The 19,006-nt window shown below is 36.8% G+C and overlaps 1 protein-coding gene across 2 annotated transcripts in view; it reads right to left on the bottom strand.

Moving 5' to 3' along the window:
* Positions 1–18,428, bottom strand: part of ABCA12 (ATP binding cassette subfamily A member 12) — a gene marked incomplete at both ends in the record, with an annotated part of 165,896 nt that extends 147,468 nt beyond the window's left edge. For both annotated transcript variants that reach the window (XM_080689206.1, XM_080689207.1), the window contains 2 exons: positions 2,453–2,546; positions 18,360–18,428. In XM_080689206.1, the coding sequence (XP_080545332.1) occupies positions 2,453–2,546; positions 18,360–18,428 (163 nt within the window). The remainder of the gene's footprint in view (positions 1–2,452; positions 2,547–18,359) is intronic.
* Between the last annotated feature and the right edge of the window lie 578 nt (positions 18,429–19,006).

The following is a 19,006-nucleotide window of genomic DNA, read 5'->3' as shown; positions in this document are numbered from 1 at the left end:
GGCATCACTACTTGCTAACTGTGCCATCTTAGGTGAAGTTACTTGGCTTCTCTACACATTAGTGTTCTCAGCTATAAAATAAATGATACAGTCACCACCTCATATTATTATTATTTGTTAGGTTTAACCTTTCAGTATCACAGAAATGAGAAAAAAGGAAAAACAAAAATAGTTTTGAAATTGAGTCAAAATGTATAAATCCAAACCAGAAGTTATTACCCCTCCTCAACCACAAGAGAGAGAAAAAGTAACTGCCTCTCCACTTGTCTTAGATCCTCTGAGTTGCTCTACAAGACAGCAATTTTATATAATTGCAATTAAATATACATTTTATACTCTCTTGATTATGCATTGACACAGTTGCATAACTTTTTATTTGGCTCTTATTTATCAAAGTAAAATTTCCAGATCTAAGAAGAAAGAATGAGTGTGTAAGATGGTCAGATATGCCGCAACTCTCAAGGACAAAGCATAAGGAAAGGTGCTTTCTAGTACCTTTCTCTCCTACCCACATGATTACATTTCATCAAAATACAATCTCCCTGGTTTCCCTGCTTCTCATCTCTAAGTGAAAGCATCCCTTCCAGTTCTGATAACAAACCAATAAACTATTTTTTTAGACTGAGTCTTGTACAGTCTAAAAGGCTTGGAAACATGCATTCAACCTTTGAACTATCCTATAGTTTTCTTCTCTCCTTCCTACAGATACAGTCATTTTTTGTCTAATTATTATTATAGCACACTAATAGCCCCTAGTTAAAAAAGGCTGCTCATCTCCTTTCAGATATTGTGTAGCAGTAGCAGTAGTAGTAGTAGCAGTAGTAGTAGTAGTAGTAGTAGTTGTTGTTGTTGTTGTTTTTCCCAGAGCTCACTAGATCAAGTCTAGGGACATTTTTCACATTGTTTCTCCAGTTTTTCTTCCTAATTTAGTGGAATTATCAGAGCCCTCCATGATTTTCTCCACTGGTCTCTAAATGTCATCAAAAATCACCAATTGATTTAAAGCTTCTCATTCCCAGACCTTAGATTTCCTTCTTGGAAGTTTCACAAGAGGAACTTTGTGTAACTAAAAATTTTGTAGAAACAAGAAACTGGAGTGAAAGTCATTTGTTGAAAGGAACTTTTAAAGTCTTACCAGTATTGTCAGCAAACTGATCATTAGCATCTTAAATTAGAATATTACAAAGAATACTTGCCCTATTTATGTTAGATGCATTTTTTTCTGAAGCTCATGCATTTTTTCCTAAGTCTTGTATATTTGAAATGTACAAAGATACATGCATTCTAACAGTACACAATGAGACCAATCTGTCTTGAAAAACTGACACACACGCAATATGAAGAGAATTAAAGTTTTCTGTTTTTATAGCAATGCAATAAAATATCATCAACAACTCTATGTAATAGTTTTGCAAGAGTCTTTGAGAAATAAGATGCTATTCAAATGTAAAAAATTATTCATTATAGCACCAAGCATTTGCATGCTTTACACTAATTGAGTTGGTAATTTCTCTGAATGATCCTGTTGCAAGTGATCCAAGGAGACTCTGCCATGGTCCTCACCTCCCCTCTTAGGACTGGATGATTGGAAAACACTGCACTCATCTTTAAAAGTCACTAGCCTGTTATTCTCTGTGGAAAATAATTTGGCATTGTATTCTTTTACATAGCCAATTATTATAATTTATTTGAAATATAATGTTTTAGAAAAGTTTGCTTTATAAAATGCTTTAAAGGAGATGACTTAGTTTTTTAAATTTGACATATTTGATTTGACCATTACTCCTCTGCTAAGAAAATTGGTGCCAAAAAAAAGAAAGGAAACAAAAGAAAAATCAACCTTGACCAAATCACTGGGCTTTAAAAGCTCGTACCCCTCAGTTCTGAGGATTTGTCTGAGTCTTTTCCTTGCTGGATCCAAAAGAAAATAATGAACTACGTTGATCATTCTATTTTATATTTGGCAATAACTAAATGTAACTGAAATAACATTAATTTTAGGAAACAGTCTTTTTTGAAAATAACTTGTTGACACCATTGTACCACTCAAATAACCATAAAGAGATTTTTATAGTATTTTGGATTTCATTTGTCCAGCTGAAAGAATCTAAGTCTATGGTTTCTATTATAAAGTAAAGAATGACTTAGCCTGAGATTGCTGCTGCTGTCCATGCCATGGTAAAATTTATAATAAAAATAGTAAATAAGTCAAGATTTTAATGAAGATTAAAATATGTTCTACTGCCTTCATCCTTCATATTTCTCTAGATAAATATTACAGATTCAACTGTTTTAGTTTGAAAAACTGGAAGAAAAGACACAAATGACTATTATACAAATATATCCAAGTAGAAATACTACAAAAATAACTTTTACAATAAAACACTCTGGTGGCACCAAATAAAAGTTAAGTAGGATCCAAAAGTTAGGAAAACAAATCTTATTTACTTACAAGTTGGTTTTGCTGTTGGAGGAAACTTGGTCCGGGTAATAGCCAAAATGATGAAAATAATGACTGGCCATAATATCAAGACAAGTGTCCAAAGCTGCGAAATAATGATAGAAAAAATCTTAATCATAATGCTGAATCAAGGTAACAAAACAAAAACAGGGAGTACATGAAGTCTATCATGCTATAATATTCCATACAAGCAGGATATCTGACTATCTGTGAAAATTATTAATAAGAAAGAAAGAAAAGAATCTTTCAAGATGCAAGAAACTTCACAAGAATGATTTTTCCAGTCTTAAAGCCTTGAAATGTCCTTCTGAAGTTCCCTTCCTGGTCACCTCTAATGTCATGACTATCCCAAGAGTGCTCATCTTAAAATTCAAAATCTGATCAGTAACTCCCTTACTTAAAAATCTTTTAATGTTTTCCCATTGCCTCTTAGATAAGACTGAACACTCTGTAAAGGACATATGAGCTTTTGATATCTCTAAAAATCATACACTATGTGGCTGTTGTTGCTGTTGTTTTTGTATATAAAATAAAGTGTAATTTTGACTTATGCTTATTTTACTGCATCCAGTGTAAACAAAGATTAGTGTGTGAGAGCTTGGGAGAGGGCTTAATAAATATTGTTGAGCAAAGCAGTGAATGAATAAATTACAGAGAGAGAGAGAGAGAGAGAGAGAGAGAGAGAGAGAGAGAGAGAGAATTGGATAAATGAGTAGATGAGCAAACAGAAACTCAAAGTTCTTTGCACCATCCCCCAAGCCACTAGGATATTCTGTGCCTGTTTCCATCATAGAACTTAAGCTAATGATATGGTAAATATTTTGGGGGGGAGGAGGCTAGTTCCCCAAATAAGCAGACAGCTCTTTTATTGGTAAGTACAGTATATTATTCATCCCTGAATTTTCACTATCAGACACAAAAATGGGTGCTCAAAAAACGAATACTGCATGGAAATTTGAATTTCTATTGGAGAATTTCACTTTAAGGCACATTAGCAATTGCTTTTTCTCTCTATGTAGGCATGATTCAGTTCAAAAGTTACTAGCTGTTTAATATTTTATACACCTATAAAATCGGCTCCAGAGCAGTGAAAAACATATTCACAAGAACATTAACTGTAATATGCAAACAGTTATAGTGCTCAACCCAAACCAAGAGAATAAAGTCGGCCTGTGTTTAATAGAGTTAAACTTGGAATTATTTTGGTCTGGTTCTGCAGTCACACTTATTATCTTCTCTCCCCCACTTTGCAGAGACAATTTGCTTCTGCCAAATCTCAGACTTTCTACCTGGGGATAGAAAGTCTGAGATTGGGTTGCTCCAAAGTAACCCAAACACAGTTAATTATTGATCATTCAGTCACTCTTAACCTAAATGTTCTCCTAATATCTCCAGTGTGTGTCTAAGAACACTATTCTCCTTACCAGTAGGTTTAACTTTGGGTATAGGATGAGGTTTTTAAAACTGTAAGAAGTTCACTGTTGATCTAAGGAATCCAAAGGTATTTGAACATAGCTAAAATGCACCTAGATGGGACAGATTGCTGAATCCATAGCAGCACTTCTTAGACATTATCGTGGGCACTGAGTTATATGGGAGCTTGGAAACATGAAGACTTAGATTTAGTTATGAAGTGGGGCTGAGATTCCACATTTCTAGGAAGCTCCCAGATAGGTGATTCTACGGGTCAATGAACTACACTTTGAGGTGAGTGGAACTAGATGTCTGCCACCTCATCTAACCAGCAGGATTTTTCAGCAAGTCCTGGAATATTTATGTTGTAATGTTTTTTTTTTTTTGAGATTATCTAGTGTATAGAATTTAGTGCATTTAACAACTTGGTTGGGGGGGGGGAGTTTATATTTTTTAAATTCTCTAGCTTGTCATAGGCATTTATAATTTTCATTAATGATGGATGTGGAAAATGAACAGCAATGTTATTAAAAGTACCTGTGAAACTGTCACCAAGAGAAATCATGGAGATTTAAACATGGCATTAGGATTATTGCAAATACTCCAAAAATAATAAAATAAAGGGCATATTCTAGGTAATATATTTTTTTCCCAGTACTGGGGATGAAACCCATGGGGCATTCTACCTTCGAGTTATACCCCAGCCCCATTTTTTATTCTTTATTTTAAAAACATGGTCTCACTAAATTTCGAAGGGCCTCACTAAGTAGCTGAGGCTGGCTGTGAACTGAGTTCCTCCTGTCTCCGCCTCCCAAGTACTGGGGTTACAAGCGTGCATCACCACGCCTCGTCTGACTTAGAATATATTTAAGTTGTTTTTTGATTGATCTAACCTGATGATTTTTATAAGGATATTTTTATGAATCTTGGAACTAAGTTTAGATCTGTTTTAAACTCAGAAAAAGACATGGGTTCACCATTAAACCTCTTTTTTATATACTTTTATTGGTGAAATGTAAGTATAGATCATAGTGAGATTCAAAGTGGCACAAACATAAATGAACATGTCACTTGGTATCATTTAATGCTAGAATAAAGAAACACACATCTTTACCACATCAAGAATTTGCTTTTAAAGCTGGGCGTGGTGGCACACGCTTATAATCCCAGAATTGGGGAGGCTGAGTCTGGAGGATCGCAGTTTGCAGACAGCCTCAACTACTTAGTGAGGCCCTCTGCAACTTAGTGAGACCCTGTTTCAAAATAAAAATACAAAATAGGGCAGAGGGTGTAGCTCAGAGGTTGAATGCCCCTGGGTTCCATCCCCAGATACACACACACACACACACACACACACATTGCTTTTAGCCAGGCATGGTGGCATACCTTGTCATCCCAGCATTTGAGAGGCTGAGATTGGAGGATCACAGTTTGCAGACAGGCTCAGCTACTACTTAGTGAGGTCCTTTACAACTCAGCGAGACCCTGTTTCAAAATAAATAATTTTAAAAAAAAAATAGGGCTGGGGGTGTAGCTCTGAGGTAGAATTCCCCTGGGTTCCATCCCCAGTACTGAAAAAAAAAAAAAAAGAATTTGCTTTTAATACTTTGGTAACTGGATCCTGTTTCATTGATTTTACTTATACCCCATTTGTTTTATTTTATGAATTTAAAAACATTCTTAGAAGAGCCTTTGGCTTGACCAGACTGCCAAAGGCACTCATGGCATCAGACATGCTAAGGGCCCTCATTCTGATCAACTCTTTTGTTTTCTTCTTTGTGTAGGGAAGGCTGGCATAGCTTGTCCAAACCCACATATGCCCTCGGGAAGCAGAGCGGGGGACAAGGATCTGAATGTCAAGATCGTAGGCCAGGGTCTTTTATAGTGATAGTGCTGCTCTGAAAAGCAAAGAAGAAAGCATTACAGAAAGTGAGCTGGAAACATCTGAGTGCCACAGAAATAGTAGCTGTGTTACTGTCCGAGCCTGGTCCGAGTTGACAATTAGAATCTGTTTTTCAAAGATCCTGGATACAACATACCAATTATATTTTGTGTGACATATTTAAAATGTCAACTATAAAGAATTAAAGTTTAAAAAGTTAATGCTTCTTTACCACTCCTGGATATTTTTCCAAAGGGGTTGAAATCAGAAAACTACAGCAACATATGCATGCCTATGTTCATAGCAGCACAATTCATAATAGCCAAAATATGGAACCAACCCAGATCACCATCAACAGATGAATGGATTGCAAAATTATGGGATATACACACTATGGAATTCTACTCAGCTATAAAGAACAAAATCATGTCATTTGCAAGAAGATGGAAAGTCCTGGAGAGCATTATGTTAAGTGAGATCAGCCAAGCACAGAAGGAGAAGGGACATATGTTTCCTCTAATATGCCCAAACTAGGGAACATAAGGATACCAGAGGGACTCCAGATAATGGAGGGGAAATCTCAGCAAAGTTTGAATGGAAAGATAGAAGAGGAGGAAGGCTGAACTTGATTAATGAGGGTCTACATCCGAATATGTCATTGGTGGGAGGGGGGAAAGGAAAATGGGGGCGGGGGGAGAGGGCACCAAGTATAGTTTACATGTATACCATTTATTTTCAATAAAAATTTGTATTAAAAAATAAAATTAAGTTTTAAAACAGTGACAGATTTAATTTTCTCCTTAAAAAAATGTTAATGCTTGTGGACTCATCCATTTGGTATTTGAGGTCATAGTTATTCTTTAAATCAAGTATTCTGAGAAAGCTTAGGGCCTCACAGCTACTTTTAGGAGCATCTCTTCATTTTCTAAGGCAACTTTGTGAGAATTTAGAGACTGAGGTCCACTACACCAGCCTAAGTATCCACATTAAATAAGAGGCATACCCTCTGGCATATCTATAAGCTCTCTTTTGATTGATCTAACTTAATGATTTTTATGAGGCTATTTTTGTAAACTTTGAAACTAATTTTTAATGTGTCTTAAACCCAGAAAAAATTTCAATCTAACTCAAAAAGTTTAAGAAAATTTATACTCTGTTGAAGGCAAAAAAAAAAAAAAGCTTCACAATAAACCCATAAACAAATCAGCACAACTTTTCCTGGAATTGTAGGTCATAGAGCTTCCAGAACATCTCTGTAGAGTACATTTTAGAGGGATAAGAAATACTATGCTCTCCATACGATGATCTCGGGAATGTTAAGGTTGGCAAATTAATCATGAAAGCAAGAAATAAACAAGATTTAAAAATTTATAGCAGCAGGACTCCTCTCAACACTGTTCTAAACAGTGCCATGAACAACCTAGAAGCAAATGCACCGTGAGCGGTAGAAATACTAACCCGGTGGGCCATGACTTGCTTGTTTGGAGAAAGGGCTGATATATATTTTATACATATAGGCACAGGAGCTATTTAAATACATGGAGGAAAGCCATTTTAAAGGTTCGGTATGCTTGCTAATATTTTATGATTTCATACTACCTCTACAACTCATTTGTATTCTTCTCCCCTGCATATTTTACATCTAAGAGCAGACATAGGCATATTGAATTATTTATTACTCTTTACTGGCCCGTGGCATTTGGATTCTTTGATTTCTTTAGTTTATTTGCTACTGAAATGGCCTATTCTGTTCTTTCTCTTCTCCATCTTTCTAAAAAAGCTCACTGTTAAGTTCCTTGAGTAATGGCCCACAAGGCAAGCGTCCACACAAGGACTGGGGCTGCCGCGTGACCCAGTGAGTGGAGTGGGCTCTAACTAACAGAGTGAGGAGGACACCGGCAGTGAGGCGGGCAGGAGTGGGCTGTCAGGGCCCAAGTGGGTGAAGAAGACATCAGAGCAGAGGGCAGAGGCTATGGCAGGAGACTGGCTTTACATGGTGAAGTTGAACAAATAATTCAAAAACTGGAGGTAGATTGTCTTACTGTCCATCAGGGGAATTACAAACATGGAAAAGGAGCTAAGATGAGTTTTGTCATGCTGGATTCAAATGAACAACATGTGCATAATTCAGCATTCCCATAGTGTATAAAGAGGCATAAAATGTAGATTTAATTATATGTGTGTATGTAATCTACTTCCTACTTTCCAACTCTACAAGTTCTTTCTACTTTATTCTGTATCTTCTTTCTACCAGCCCTGAAAACATTCTGTTTTCTAAGAAATTCTAGCTTCTGTTAGTGGACATCTGGGAATTATATATGATCTTTGTGATTGGGATATCACTATTTCCAAGCCTGGATAGAGTTAGAGAATATATAAAGAAAAATAGATGATAAATAGAATATATAAATGGTAGATAAATTATAGATAGATGATAGATAGATAGATAGGTATGGGTAGATTAATAGAAGGTTAATAGATATGCTGCTCAGAGACAAAGAATAATAAAAACAAATCCAAGTTCACAAACACCAGCCTGTGGCCAAATCTGAGCATCAAATTTAATCCAACTGCCAAATTTGAACATTAAAATCCACTTTTTTGTGGTACTGAAGATGGAACCCAGGAATATTCTACCTCCAAGCTATTCTATCTCCAGCCCTATTTTATTCTTTTACTTTGAAACAGGTTCTCACTAAGCTGCAGAGGATCTCACTAAGTTGCTGAGGCTGCCCAAGACCTGCAATCCTCCTATCTCTGCCTCCCAAGTACTGGGATTAAAAGCATGGGCCACCACGCCTGTATTTAAAATCCTCTTTGATAATAAAATTTCTAATTGAACACAATAGGCATCTATAAGTCTACACAGACATGAAAAAAATCAAGAGCAAGCAGACAAATAAATTGAAAACTTAATGAAGAATGGGATATACTCATAGCCTCAAAACATTTTGCCACAAAATGGGACAAATTGACATCATGCGCCATCTGATGTGATGTAGTGGGTGGAAGGCGGCATCGCTGCCAATGGTATTCTTGCCAAAGATGAATAACCTGACTCTAAAACGAGGAAACAGCAGATGCGCTACAGAACAACTCATCTTCAAAGTTCAAGGGTGTTGATATCATAAAATTCAAGGAAACACTGAGAAACTATGACAGACTGAAGGAGACCAGAGATATGAAAACTCAGTGTGGCACGTGGCTTCGAATGAGATCCTTATGCTGCAGAGGCCGCACTTCTGACAATTGGTGAAGCTTAAATTCAGTCTGAGGCTTGCACTGTGGTATTGGGTTGTGTTTATTTACAGAAAATACATACTAAAATACCCAGGGTCATGAGGTACCCATCTCGAATACTAGAGGAAAAACAGTTGTTTGTACTCATCTGGCCACTTTTTTAAAATTTCAAATTATTTCAAGGTAAAAAGCTTAGAAATTATTTGAAAGATTTCTATATTGCTTTTTTTTTTAAAATCTAGACCCAATTTAAAAGAATAAAGCAAATGATAAAAAGCAGAAAAATGAATATTTTTTCTTGGTGGTACTGGGGTTCCTGGAAGCCCTTCTTTATCTGGGCTACACTCCTAGACCTATTTTTTTTATTTTTGTAAACAGGGTCTCTTAAGCCAGCGCAGCTGGCTTCGAACCTGTGCCATCCTCCTGTCTCCGCCTCCCAAGCGTGGGGATTACAAGCATGGGCCACCACGCCCGGCGAAAATGAGTTTTTTTTAAAAAGTCTCATATCCATGAACTCTCTTGCTACATGCATGTGCTAAGCTTGGAGGAATTAATGACTAAGCTGGGTTACATTTCTGTAATCTTGCATTTAATGAATTCACTCAAAATCACAGGTATGTGTCTTTCCATTTTTTCTTAATTTCCAATGGAATAAAGATGAGTTGTTTATTATTTAAAAATTACAGATACAAATCCTAAGTAATTCCTTGAGTCAATAAAATAAAAGCCAGGCGTGGTGGCACATGGACAGCCTCAGCCACTTAGCGAGGTCCGTCGCAAACTCAGTGAGACCCTGTTTCAAAAATAAAAAGACTAAAAAATAGGACTGGGGGGTGTAGCTGAGACGTACAATGCCCCCGGGTTCCATCCCCAGAACTGCAAAAATAAATAAATAAAGATTCACTCTAAAAATTTTATTTAGAGCTGATCTGGAGTACTCCATAACTAGATTAATTATCTAGTAATATTTGCCTCCTTCTGCATTTGGTAAGAACTATTGTGTTCAATCTTTGAAAGTTACCTAAATCTGACTTTCTGAAAAATTGCGGCAAAGCATATATATTTCCAACTTTAGGTCATTAATATCATTACTTTATTGAAGCCCTTTAATCTCTTTTTAATTGGCTGGTGTATTGTAATTGTAGATGATAGTGAGATTTTCAGTGATGCATTCATATATAAACATAACATTGCTTGGTCAGTATCCTCCCAGTATCTCCGTTTTTCTTCCCCTCCACCCTCCCCTGGACCCTTTTCACTCCTTGATCAGTCTCTCTTCTAATTTTCATGAAGTCTCCTTTCTTTCCTTTTTTCTCCCTACCTTGCCCACATGAGAAAACAAAACCAAAAAAATGTGACCCCTGGTTTTTTGAATGTGGCTGATCTGTCTTAGCATTATTCAGAAACCTTTATTCTAATTCCTGCTCATTCATCTGACTCTATTTGTATCTACCATTGGGATTATCTTATTATCATTTTCACTAAGAGGTAAATAAGAAAACAAGGTACAGGTGGCTTTCAAATTAATAAGCTTTACTGCATATTTCAAAATTTGAGGAAACTAAAGTATCTTTGAAAATTTTATAAATTTCATTAGAGTTTTGATCCTCCTAGAGCAGGGTGGTAGGCCGGTGTTAGGCTAACGAAGACCCGCTTCATCATAGACACCTCTGTTCCTGACTTTCTCATACTTGGTACATTTCACATTATTCTTGAGCCCCATAGATATTTAAGTTTGTGCCTCCAGACTAGGGTGCTTTGAATTTGGTTATGCCAAAAACTAATGGCACTGCATATAAGTATACTTTCTAAATTTCAGTGGGGATTACTTGGCCGAGTTTGAAAACAAATACTAATAAAATGCCTAGATAATGAAGAGCCTCCATTCTCCTTTATGAAATTATAGTCTTAGTCAGTCTTAAGAAAACTTAAGAGTTCATTGAACAAGACAGTGAATCTTTTATAAGGTTCACACATTCATTAGGACAACAGAAAATTATTGGGTCCCAGCTGTGTACCGCAGAAGATAGAGAAATGGAAATCTGCAATCTTTTGAGGAAGGAAAACATTTTAAGAAAAATATATAACTGAAAGGATAATGCTCTGATGTAGGAAGTAAAAAATGTGAGAGAAAGCTACATCAAGGAATGATGAATCTAAAACTTAAAAGATAAAAAAGAGTCAGGAGGAAGAAAAGACAGGACTGTTGGATGGAGGGTGAGAAAGAAGTGGGAGTCTTTCAAGCAGAGGGAACATATGGATGGAAGACCCACAGATGAGAAAGAAGGTAGAATATTCCAGGAAAAGAAATGAGTCCAGAATGGCTGGTGCATCAAGAATTAGGGCAAACATCTCAGCCATATGGCCATCTAGCCTCAACTTGAATGCTTGTAGCAACGGGAAGTTCACTATCTCATGAGACTTCCTCATCGGACAGCTAATAATGTCTGGTAGTTTTGTTTATATGAAGGTAAAACCTCTTTCCCTGTAACTTCCACTTATTTTTTTCAACTTGGCCTCAACTTTCACATTTTGCTAGTATTTGAAAAAGACAGTCTCCTCTCCTCCTGAATATCTTCAACCATCTTCTATTAAATCTTATTTCAAAATATCTTTCCCAGGATAAATTCTTCCTCTCAGGTGGTCTTTTTTATAGTTGGTGTCAAAAGTGAATATAGTATTCCAAATAATAATAGCTAATATGCATTGACTGTTTAATGCTCTGCATACATTATCTCATTTAACATAACAAGCTCATTTACTCTCACAAATAGTAAAGTTGAACCATGAAGAGACTAAATAAATTTTCTTTCCAGAAGCCACTAAGTAGTAGAGTTAGTGTTTGAACCTAGGAGTCTGGCACAGTTAACCACTAAGTTATATAGATAAAGCACTATAGGACAGATTATTAGTTATCTTTGATCTGAATATTATACTTTTATTAGTTAAGCCTTGAGACTAATAAAATAGTTTTTTATTATTTCAATGTTACAGAGCACTGAAAGTCATTTAAAGGTCTTCCTGTAACCTATAATCATAATTTTTATTACAAACCTGAAAGTAAAAATTGCCCAACCTCCCATAATATAAAGTATACTGCCTCTTCCTTCCTCTCCTCTCCCCCCTCATTTATTTATTTATATATTTATGTATGTATTTATTTTTGTATTGTCCTATAAGATAAGGATAACTGTTACTCGCTAGCAACAAGAGGATTCCAAAGTTTACACTCTAAAATAAGACATTGGTACTTTAGGTCTGTAATAAACCTTAGTTCCACAGTCTGAGTGAGGAAGTGCTAGTGGCCAAGAGTTCTCAATCATTTGGTTTTTTACTACTCAACACCATCATTTGTATACAGGACTCATTTGAAAATTGAGATAAAAAAGTTTCTGAATTCTATACTTACAGATTAAAAGGCATTTGGGGCAATTTTCTATTAGGTATATGGAAACATCACATTTATTAGAATATTTAACCAATTAATTTCTATATTTACTATTTTTTGATTTTTTTTTGTGTGTGTGTGTGTGTGGTACTGGGGGTGGAACCCAGAGGCTTTCTACCTCCAGGCTATACTACCAGACCCATTTCATACTTTATTTGGAAACAAGGTCTCACTAAGTTGCTGAGAGCCTCACTAAGTAGCTGAGGCTGGCTTTGAACCTGTGCGATCCGCCTGTCTCAGCCTCCCAAGCACGGGGATTACAAGCATGTGCCACCACACCTGGTTCTGTATCTACTACTTTTTTATTGGTGCACTGTAGTCATATATCTTTTTTTTTTTTTTTTTTGGCGGGTCTGGGGATGGAACCCAGGGACATTTGACCTCCGACCTACCCTATTTTTTATTCTTTATTTTGAAATAGGGTCTAAGTTGTGGAAGGCCTCACTGAGTAGCTGAGGCTGTCCATGAACCCCAGTCCTCTAGTCTCAGCCTCCCAGATGCTGGTATTACAAGTGTGCACCACAACTCCCAGCCTGTAGTCATGTATCTTAAGAGAATACAAGATGGTAGAGGCATACATGCACACATCACTCAATTAGCCCTTCCCTAATTCCTACCCCATTCCTACCCCTCCTTCCTTTTCATATTTGGCTTAGTATTTCCATTTCTGAAATCTTTTCACCTTTTACTTTTTATTGATTGAATACATTCATATATATATATATATATATATATATATATATATATATATATATGTCTACTATTGTCTACTATTGATTATGTGTTGGCACCATAATCAATAGGTACAACTAAAAAATTTTTTATCAGTGGAATGGAGTTAAGGCTGTCTTTTCTTCAGTGTATTTTGGCCCCTTTGTAAAAAAATAATAAAACCAGAGAATATTATACTGAGATCAGCCAGTCTCAGAAAGTAAAAAACTGAATGATTTCTCCTATATGTGGAAACTAGAGAGAATATAGGAAACAAACAGGACTTAAGATTACTGAGGAAAAAGACCAGTAGATTAGTGGGAGGAGATAGAGAAAGTGAAAAAAAAAAAAAGAACAGATAGAACAGATGAAAGAAACGGTCCAGATATGTTATGCCCATGTATAGAAGTCCCACTACCAGTATCACTATCACCTATGTGGAGAGGCGGGTGGTAGGGTGGGACCTAAAGTGAAACGCAACAATATCTGTGAGCACATTTGTTTGCATGACTTTAAGCCTCTCTATGATGTACAATTACATTACCATTCTGTACCTCATAATGATGTATGGTTACAATGTACCGATATTTTTTTAAAAAATAAAATAAAGAAAATGAATAGAAAAATTTAAAAAAGGAATTAAAGGACTAAATGATCTAGATCCAGAAGAAGTAAAAGAAACTGGAACATTTGACAACCAAGTAGAGAGAATTGTGTGGGGCTCAGATTACTTAATCTGATTTAGAATTAAATCTGGAATTAGAGCTTAATTCTAAATTGTTTCATCCTAAAACCTATTTTAATGCATAGAGCAATCTGTATTTATTTATTTATTTATTTATTTATTTATTTATTTATTTATTTTTGGTGGTACTGGGGTTCCTGGAAACCCTTCTACCTCTGGGCTACACTCCCAGACCTATTTTATTATTTTATTTGGAAACAGGGTCTCTTAAGCTAGCGAGGCTGGCTTCGAACCTGTGCGATCCTCCTGTCTCCGCCTCACAAGCGCGGGGATTATAAGCATGAGCCACCACGCCCAGCTTTGTTTCAAAATTTTAAAGCTAAGGTTTTCTTCCTCCTCCTTTAGGTGCTGTCAAAGGAAATTACATGAACAAGGCAGGGAGCATAAGGGGAAGAATCAGGCTTAATTCAAAATGTCACTTTAGCAAATTATAGGAGTGTCCACAAGAGCTGGTTCTATCATCCACTGAGCTACACAAGAATCGCTAGCTAAATAGTTACAACAGAAACGAATCAACTGACATTAATTTTCCTTCTTCAGGTCAGAAGTTTGGAATTAGAATCCACTTATGCCAGAACTTGAAGTCCCTCCCTGATGTGCTTATTCAGGACCCATCCACTTAATGAAAGATAAACTCTCATCTTGTGTTACCTCGTATTTCAGCCTGAGACTCCTTGCTGTCCCAGGACTCTGTTTCCTGTCATTGACTAGCATCTCAATAGATGAGCCTCTCTATTGCTAAGCATCCTCTGCAATATATTTTCATTTTCTCATTATTTGTACAGTTAAATTACAAGCTCAGCAGGGTAGCAACTGCATCTAATTGATTTTCTCTATTCCCTAACATTTCTATTGACGCTTAATATGTATTGTTCACAGTCATCTAAGTACCAGTTTTTTCAATATAATTGAGAATTGATATCACCATGGATATTTTAAAATGGCACTATCTAGGGTTTCCTTAACAGAGATAATCTCTTCTTTGGTGGGCTGAACTCTTAGCAGAGTCCAGAGAATATTGAGAAAGAGAACTCAACTCTAGAGCGATAGGGAAGTAGGTAGTGTGAGGAATAGATTCATGATGGACTGAATAATGAATCACAATGATGACTTGTGATCCATCAGTTTCATTTTGACCCTTAAATTGACTGTGTGATTTTGGATAAACTCCTTGAGCTCTCTGGTACTTTGTAAAATTAAGTCAATTAGACAATCCCAAATATTCTAGGAGTTTTGTCTTTGATTTTATAAGACAAAGACATTTATTTCAAGAGCAATTTTGAGGGAGATCAACCTCAAAACTTGTAGCTGGACTCAGCATTTAGTTCATCCCATTTATTTCTCAGACTGTACTGGCATTTTCTCAATTGGTATTCAAGCATAAATATACTTTCATGACAAATTTGTTTCCTCAAAAATCCTCAATCTTCCCTCATATTTTTATTATATGTTTCTTTTTATTTTTTTCTCATGTGATATTTGCTTCTCCATGAATACATTTGTATTCTTTCCTTAAAGACCACCCCCACCACCTTGCTTTGTGATGAAGTCTTTTAAAATTTAGGGGAGTTTGTCATAGTGGACGTGAAGGCATTTTTCCTTAACATTCAGTAAGGGGCATAAATTTCCAGTGTCGTGCAACTAAAATTCTATTTTTTATAAGAAAGACTATGTTTAAAGTACCAATTTTGGTATGATCATAAATACAGAGACAAATAATATCTGCATTTGAAGTGACTGCTTAGTGGCTGACCAAGTCTACTTCCTCCACAAGCAGTTAATGTCTTCTCAAGTTTCTTTGTACCTTCTTTCCACATTCCCAATATCCTCATCTGTCTGTATTTTCTCTTTTCAGGTGCTTCTCTTTTTTCTCTCCCTTGAGGTCTTTATTCCTCACTTCCAGCCTCTCCTTTACACTTTCTTCCCTCTAAGGTGTAATTCCATGACATTTAAACCCTTCCCACTTGTGTCTTTGAATCTCCTCTCCTACACTGAGAGCTCCAGGTAGCCCCAGGCAAAATGATGACAGAAGAAGAAATATATCTTTCTTTGCCTTCTTTGTTCTCCACTTAGAATTTTCTTTCTTTCTCCTTTTGTCACCACCATCTTTTTTTTTTTTTTTTTTTTTTTTTGCGGTACTGGGGATGGAACCCAGGGGCATTCTACCTCCAAGCTACACCCCCAACCCTATTTTTTATTCTTTATTTTGAAACAGGGTCTCACTGAGTTGCAAAGGGCCTCATTAAGTAACTAAGGCTATCTGAGAACAGTGATCCTCCTGTGTCAGCCTCCCCAATGCTGGGTTTACAAGTATGTGCCACCACGCCCAGCATACCACCATCTTTTATAGGTCGCTCTTGTCCCTCTGGTTGGTCATAATGGATTTAGGGAGGCCTCCCGTACTCCCAGACCAAAATTCTGGTCTTCTACTGACCCAACGTTTTACAGCCATGACCTGGGCCCCCGGCTCTCAAAGTACCCTTAAGATCATAATCTTTCCATGTCCCAACTAACTTGTGTATTATCATGCCCTAAGAAAAGTATAATTACCAGTGTTTTTTTTTGTTTTGTTAGGGATTTTAGATACATGGAATAATATACCATGTATAATATATGTGTTATCATGGGAAGTTACTATAGTATCGTGGTAAAACACAGTTATTATCATATTCCACTTGCATCTACTCTAAATATGCCATATATCCAACAGAAACTGACTAAAATGGAGAAAAATCCTGAATTGTCAATATATACTCACTATAGATAAAGAAAAACTTACTAAGAGTTTTTTGTGGTGAAAAGGGTAACATTTCTCAATAAAAAATTTATTTTAAGTTTTTTCTTTTTATATAGATTTAAGAGTTCTTTTATGTAATCTTAAGAGGTATAAGATTAACATACAACCTGACATATTTACCAATTTTCAGTTCCTCTGAGCTTTGATTCTTAACTATTGAATTTTCATCACTTCTGAACTTTAAATTTCCTTTTCTCTCCCACACCCTTCTCCTGTATTTCCTTTCACCATTACTCTGAATAAAATATGACATACCCATTATCCCAATTGCCTCACCAGTATATTCGCTAAGTGTTTCACCACTTATAAAGCACTTGGAAATATAGAAGCATGCTTATGTCTTACCACACTGTAGGTTAGATGGGGCAGACCTTGTGCCCATTTTACAAGTGGGAACCCCAGTGCTGAGAGACCCCATAGGCTATGCGCGTCACAGGAGCAAACTAGAAGGAGCCCAGCTCTCCTTCTCTGACACATACCTGGGACTCTTTCCCTACCAAGTGCCACCCAGCATCAACCACGTGACAACTATGGGGAATTTTTCTTTTATGCTCCTTGTATGGCTAACAAACAAAAATTTTTAATGATTTTATAATTTTATGTCCAACACACCCATGAAATCATATGACACCTTGTGATTTTAAACCCTGTCCATCAAATTCACACAGGCAAAAGAATGTCTGATTCCTTTTCTTACTACACACATCAGAATACCAAGCAAGGTTTCAGGCACAGACAGCAAGCCTGGAGCGAGATAAGGTGCATAGATAAGATGTTGGTTTCTATGATGCATATTATTTGCATATCTGTGTTGCACAACGGAGGCTTGGGAATTATGACTCCAAAATGAAGTATATTAAATTTATTTTTTGAATTTCCCTGGTTTTCAAACATCTCCTAAATGTATGAAAATTCATGGAAACCAATTCCTTCCTTATTCTCCTTGGGCTCTACCTGGTGAGGCTCTAATGCTAGCTTTATAACTTAATAAACAAACATGAATGTGAGAGCACAAAAAGATGTCTCAGTGCACACAAAGAAGACAGACTGTAACAGTAAAGCGATCCGATATTCTGAAAACATCACACACACACGTGTGCGCACACACATACAGATACACGCTTGTTTGATGCTTCTAGGAAATGATTCTTTTCCTCAGGTATGATTTCTTAGCTTTTCTATGCTAAGAGCCAGCAAATTATTTCTGTTCTGTAACTTTCTTTTCAACCAAACTTTTGATCACTTTTGGTTTTCCAGTACCTTTGTTTCCATTTCAAATGGTTTCTAATGTTATTGTACTTTTGTTCATCCCATGTTTAACTAACTTCATTGAGAAAAATTCCAAAAGCATTTTGGCCCGAACCCAGAATTCAATGCTAGCTCCAATTCAACAAGTAACAGAGCACATCCTTTCCTTTGCCCAGGGCATGTCCTGATTTACTCTTTTAATTTACTGAAATCAAAAGGCTGCTATGGGGGCATGTTAAGACTCGCCCCATTAACTAAAAGACAGATGGAGGGATGAATTCTAAACATCTCATTTCCTGATCCAAAAAATACCTTGAAACTTTTAGTTTTCTACTTCTCATTAAGGTCACATTTCAGGATTGCCTGGAGGATCGCGCTGTGCCCAAACTCCCACCCTTCAGATTTTTCACTCACCGGCTGCCTTTTGACGCCAAGCCAATTTTTCCACACCAGGATCCGAAGCTGCCGGAACTGGGAAGCCATCCTTCAAACACCCTGAACGAGAGAATTCCTGTTTTCCTCCACTTCTCAAAAGAAGAGTTGGTGCCTTGTCCAACTTGCTGTCCGTGGGTCAGGAGCCCTTTCACGGCATAGCTTCTGTGGGGACTGGGGTAAGAAACCCACAGCTCTTCTTTTCCTACTGGGATTTTTTCTTTCAGTTAATCCTCACCAAGAAGCACTTCTCTACCAACTCTTCTTCCACAACAAAGGCGTGGGTCCGTATCTTTTAATGGCTTCTCCTTATTTTAAAATGACATCCAGTTGGTGCTTGTGGCGTGAAGTCCAGGCTCAAGGAAGAATGAGTATCATTCAGATAATGCGTCACTGTAAAAAAAAAAAAAAATTAAAAGGTGAACCCACACCTCCTACTCTCTATGAAATTAAGTGCCTATCCACACCTTAGCGAGCATGTCACCTGCACTAGACACGTCATGAGGAACTAGGTGGGACCCTTGCCAGGCCAGTAGGACTTGTCCTACATTCTCTCGCCTTCTGCCCTACACCTAGTGCTTGCATCTCCTGCCAGGAGAGGCAGGGCATGGAGAACATTTTACAGACTC

The sequence above is a fragment of the Muscardinus avellanarius genome (genome assembly GCF_963383645.1).
Source record: "Muscardinus avellanarius genome assembly, chromosome: 2".
Classification (NCBI taxonomy): Eukaryota; Metazoa; Chordata; class Mammalia; order Rodentia; family Gliridae; genus Muscardinus; species Muscardinus avellanarius.
This window is presented reverse-complemented; position numbering and strand designations above follow the sequence as displayed.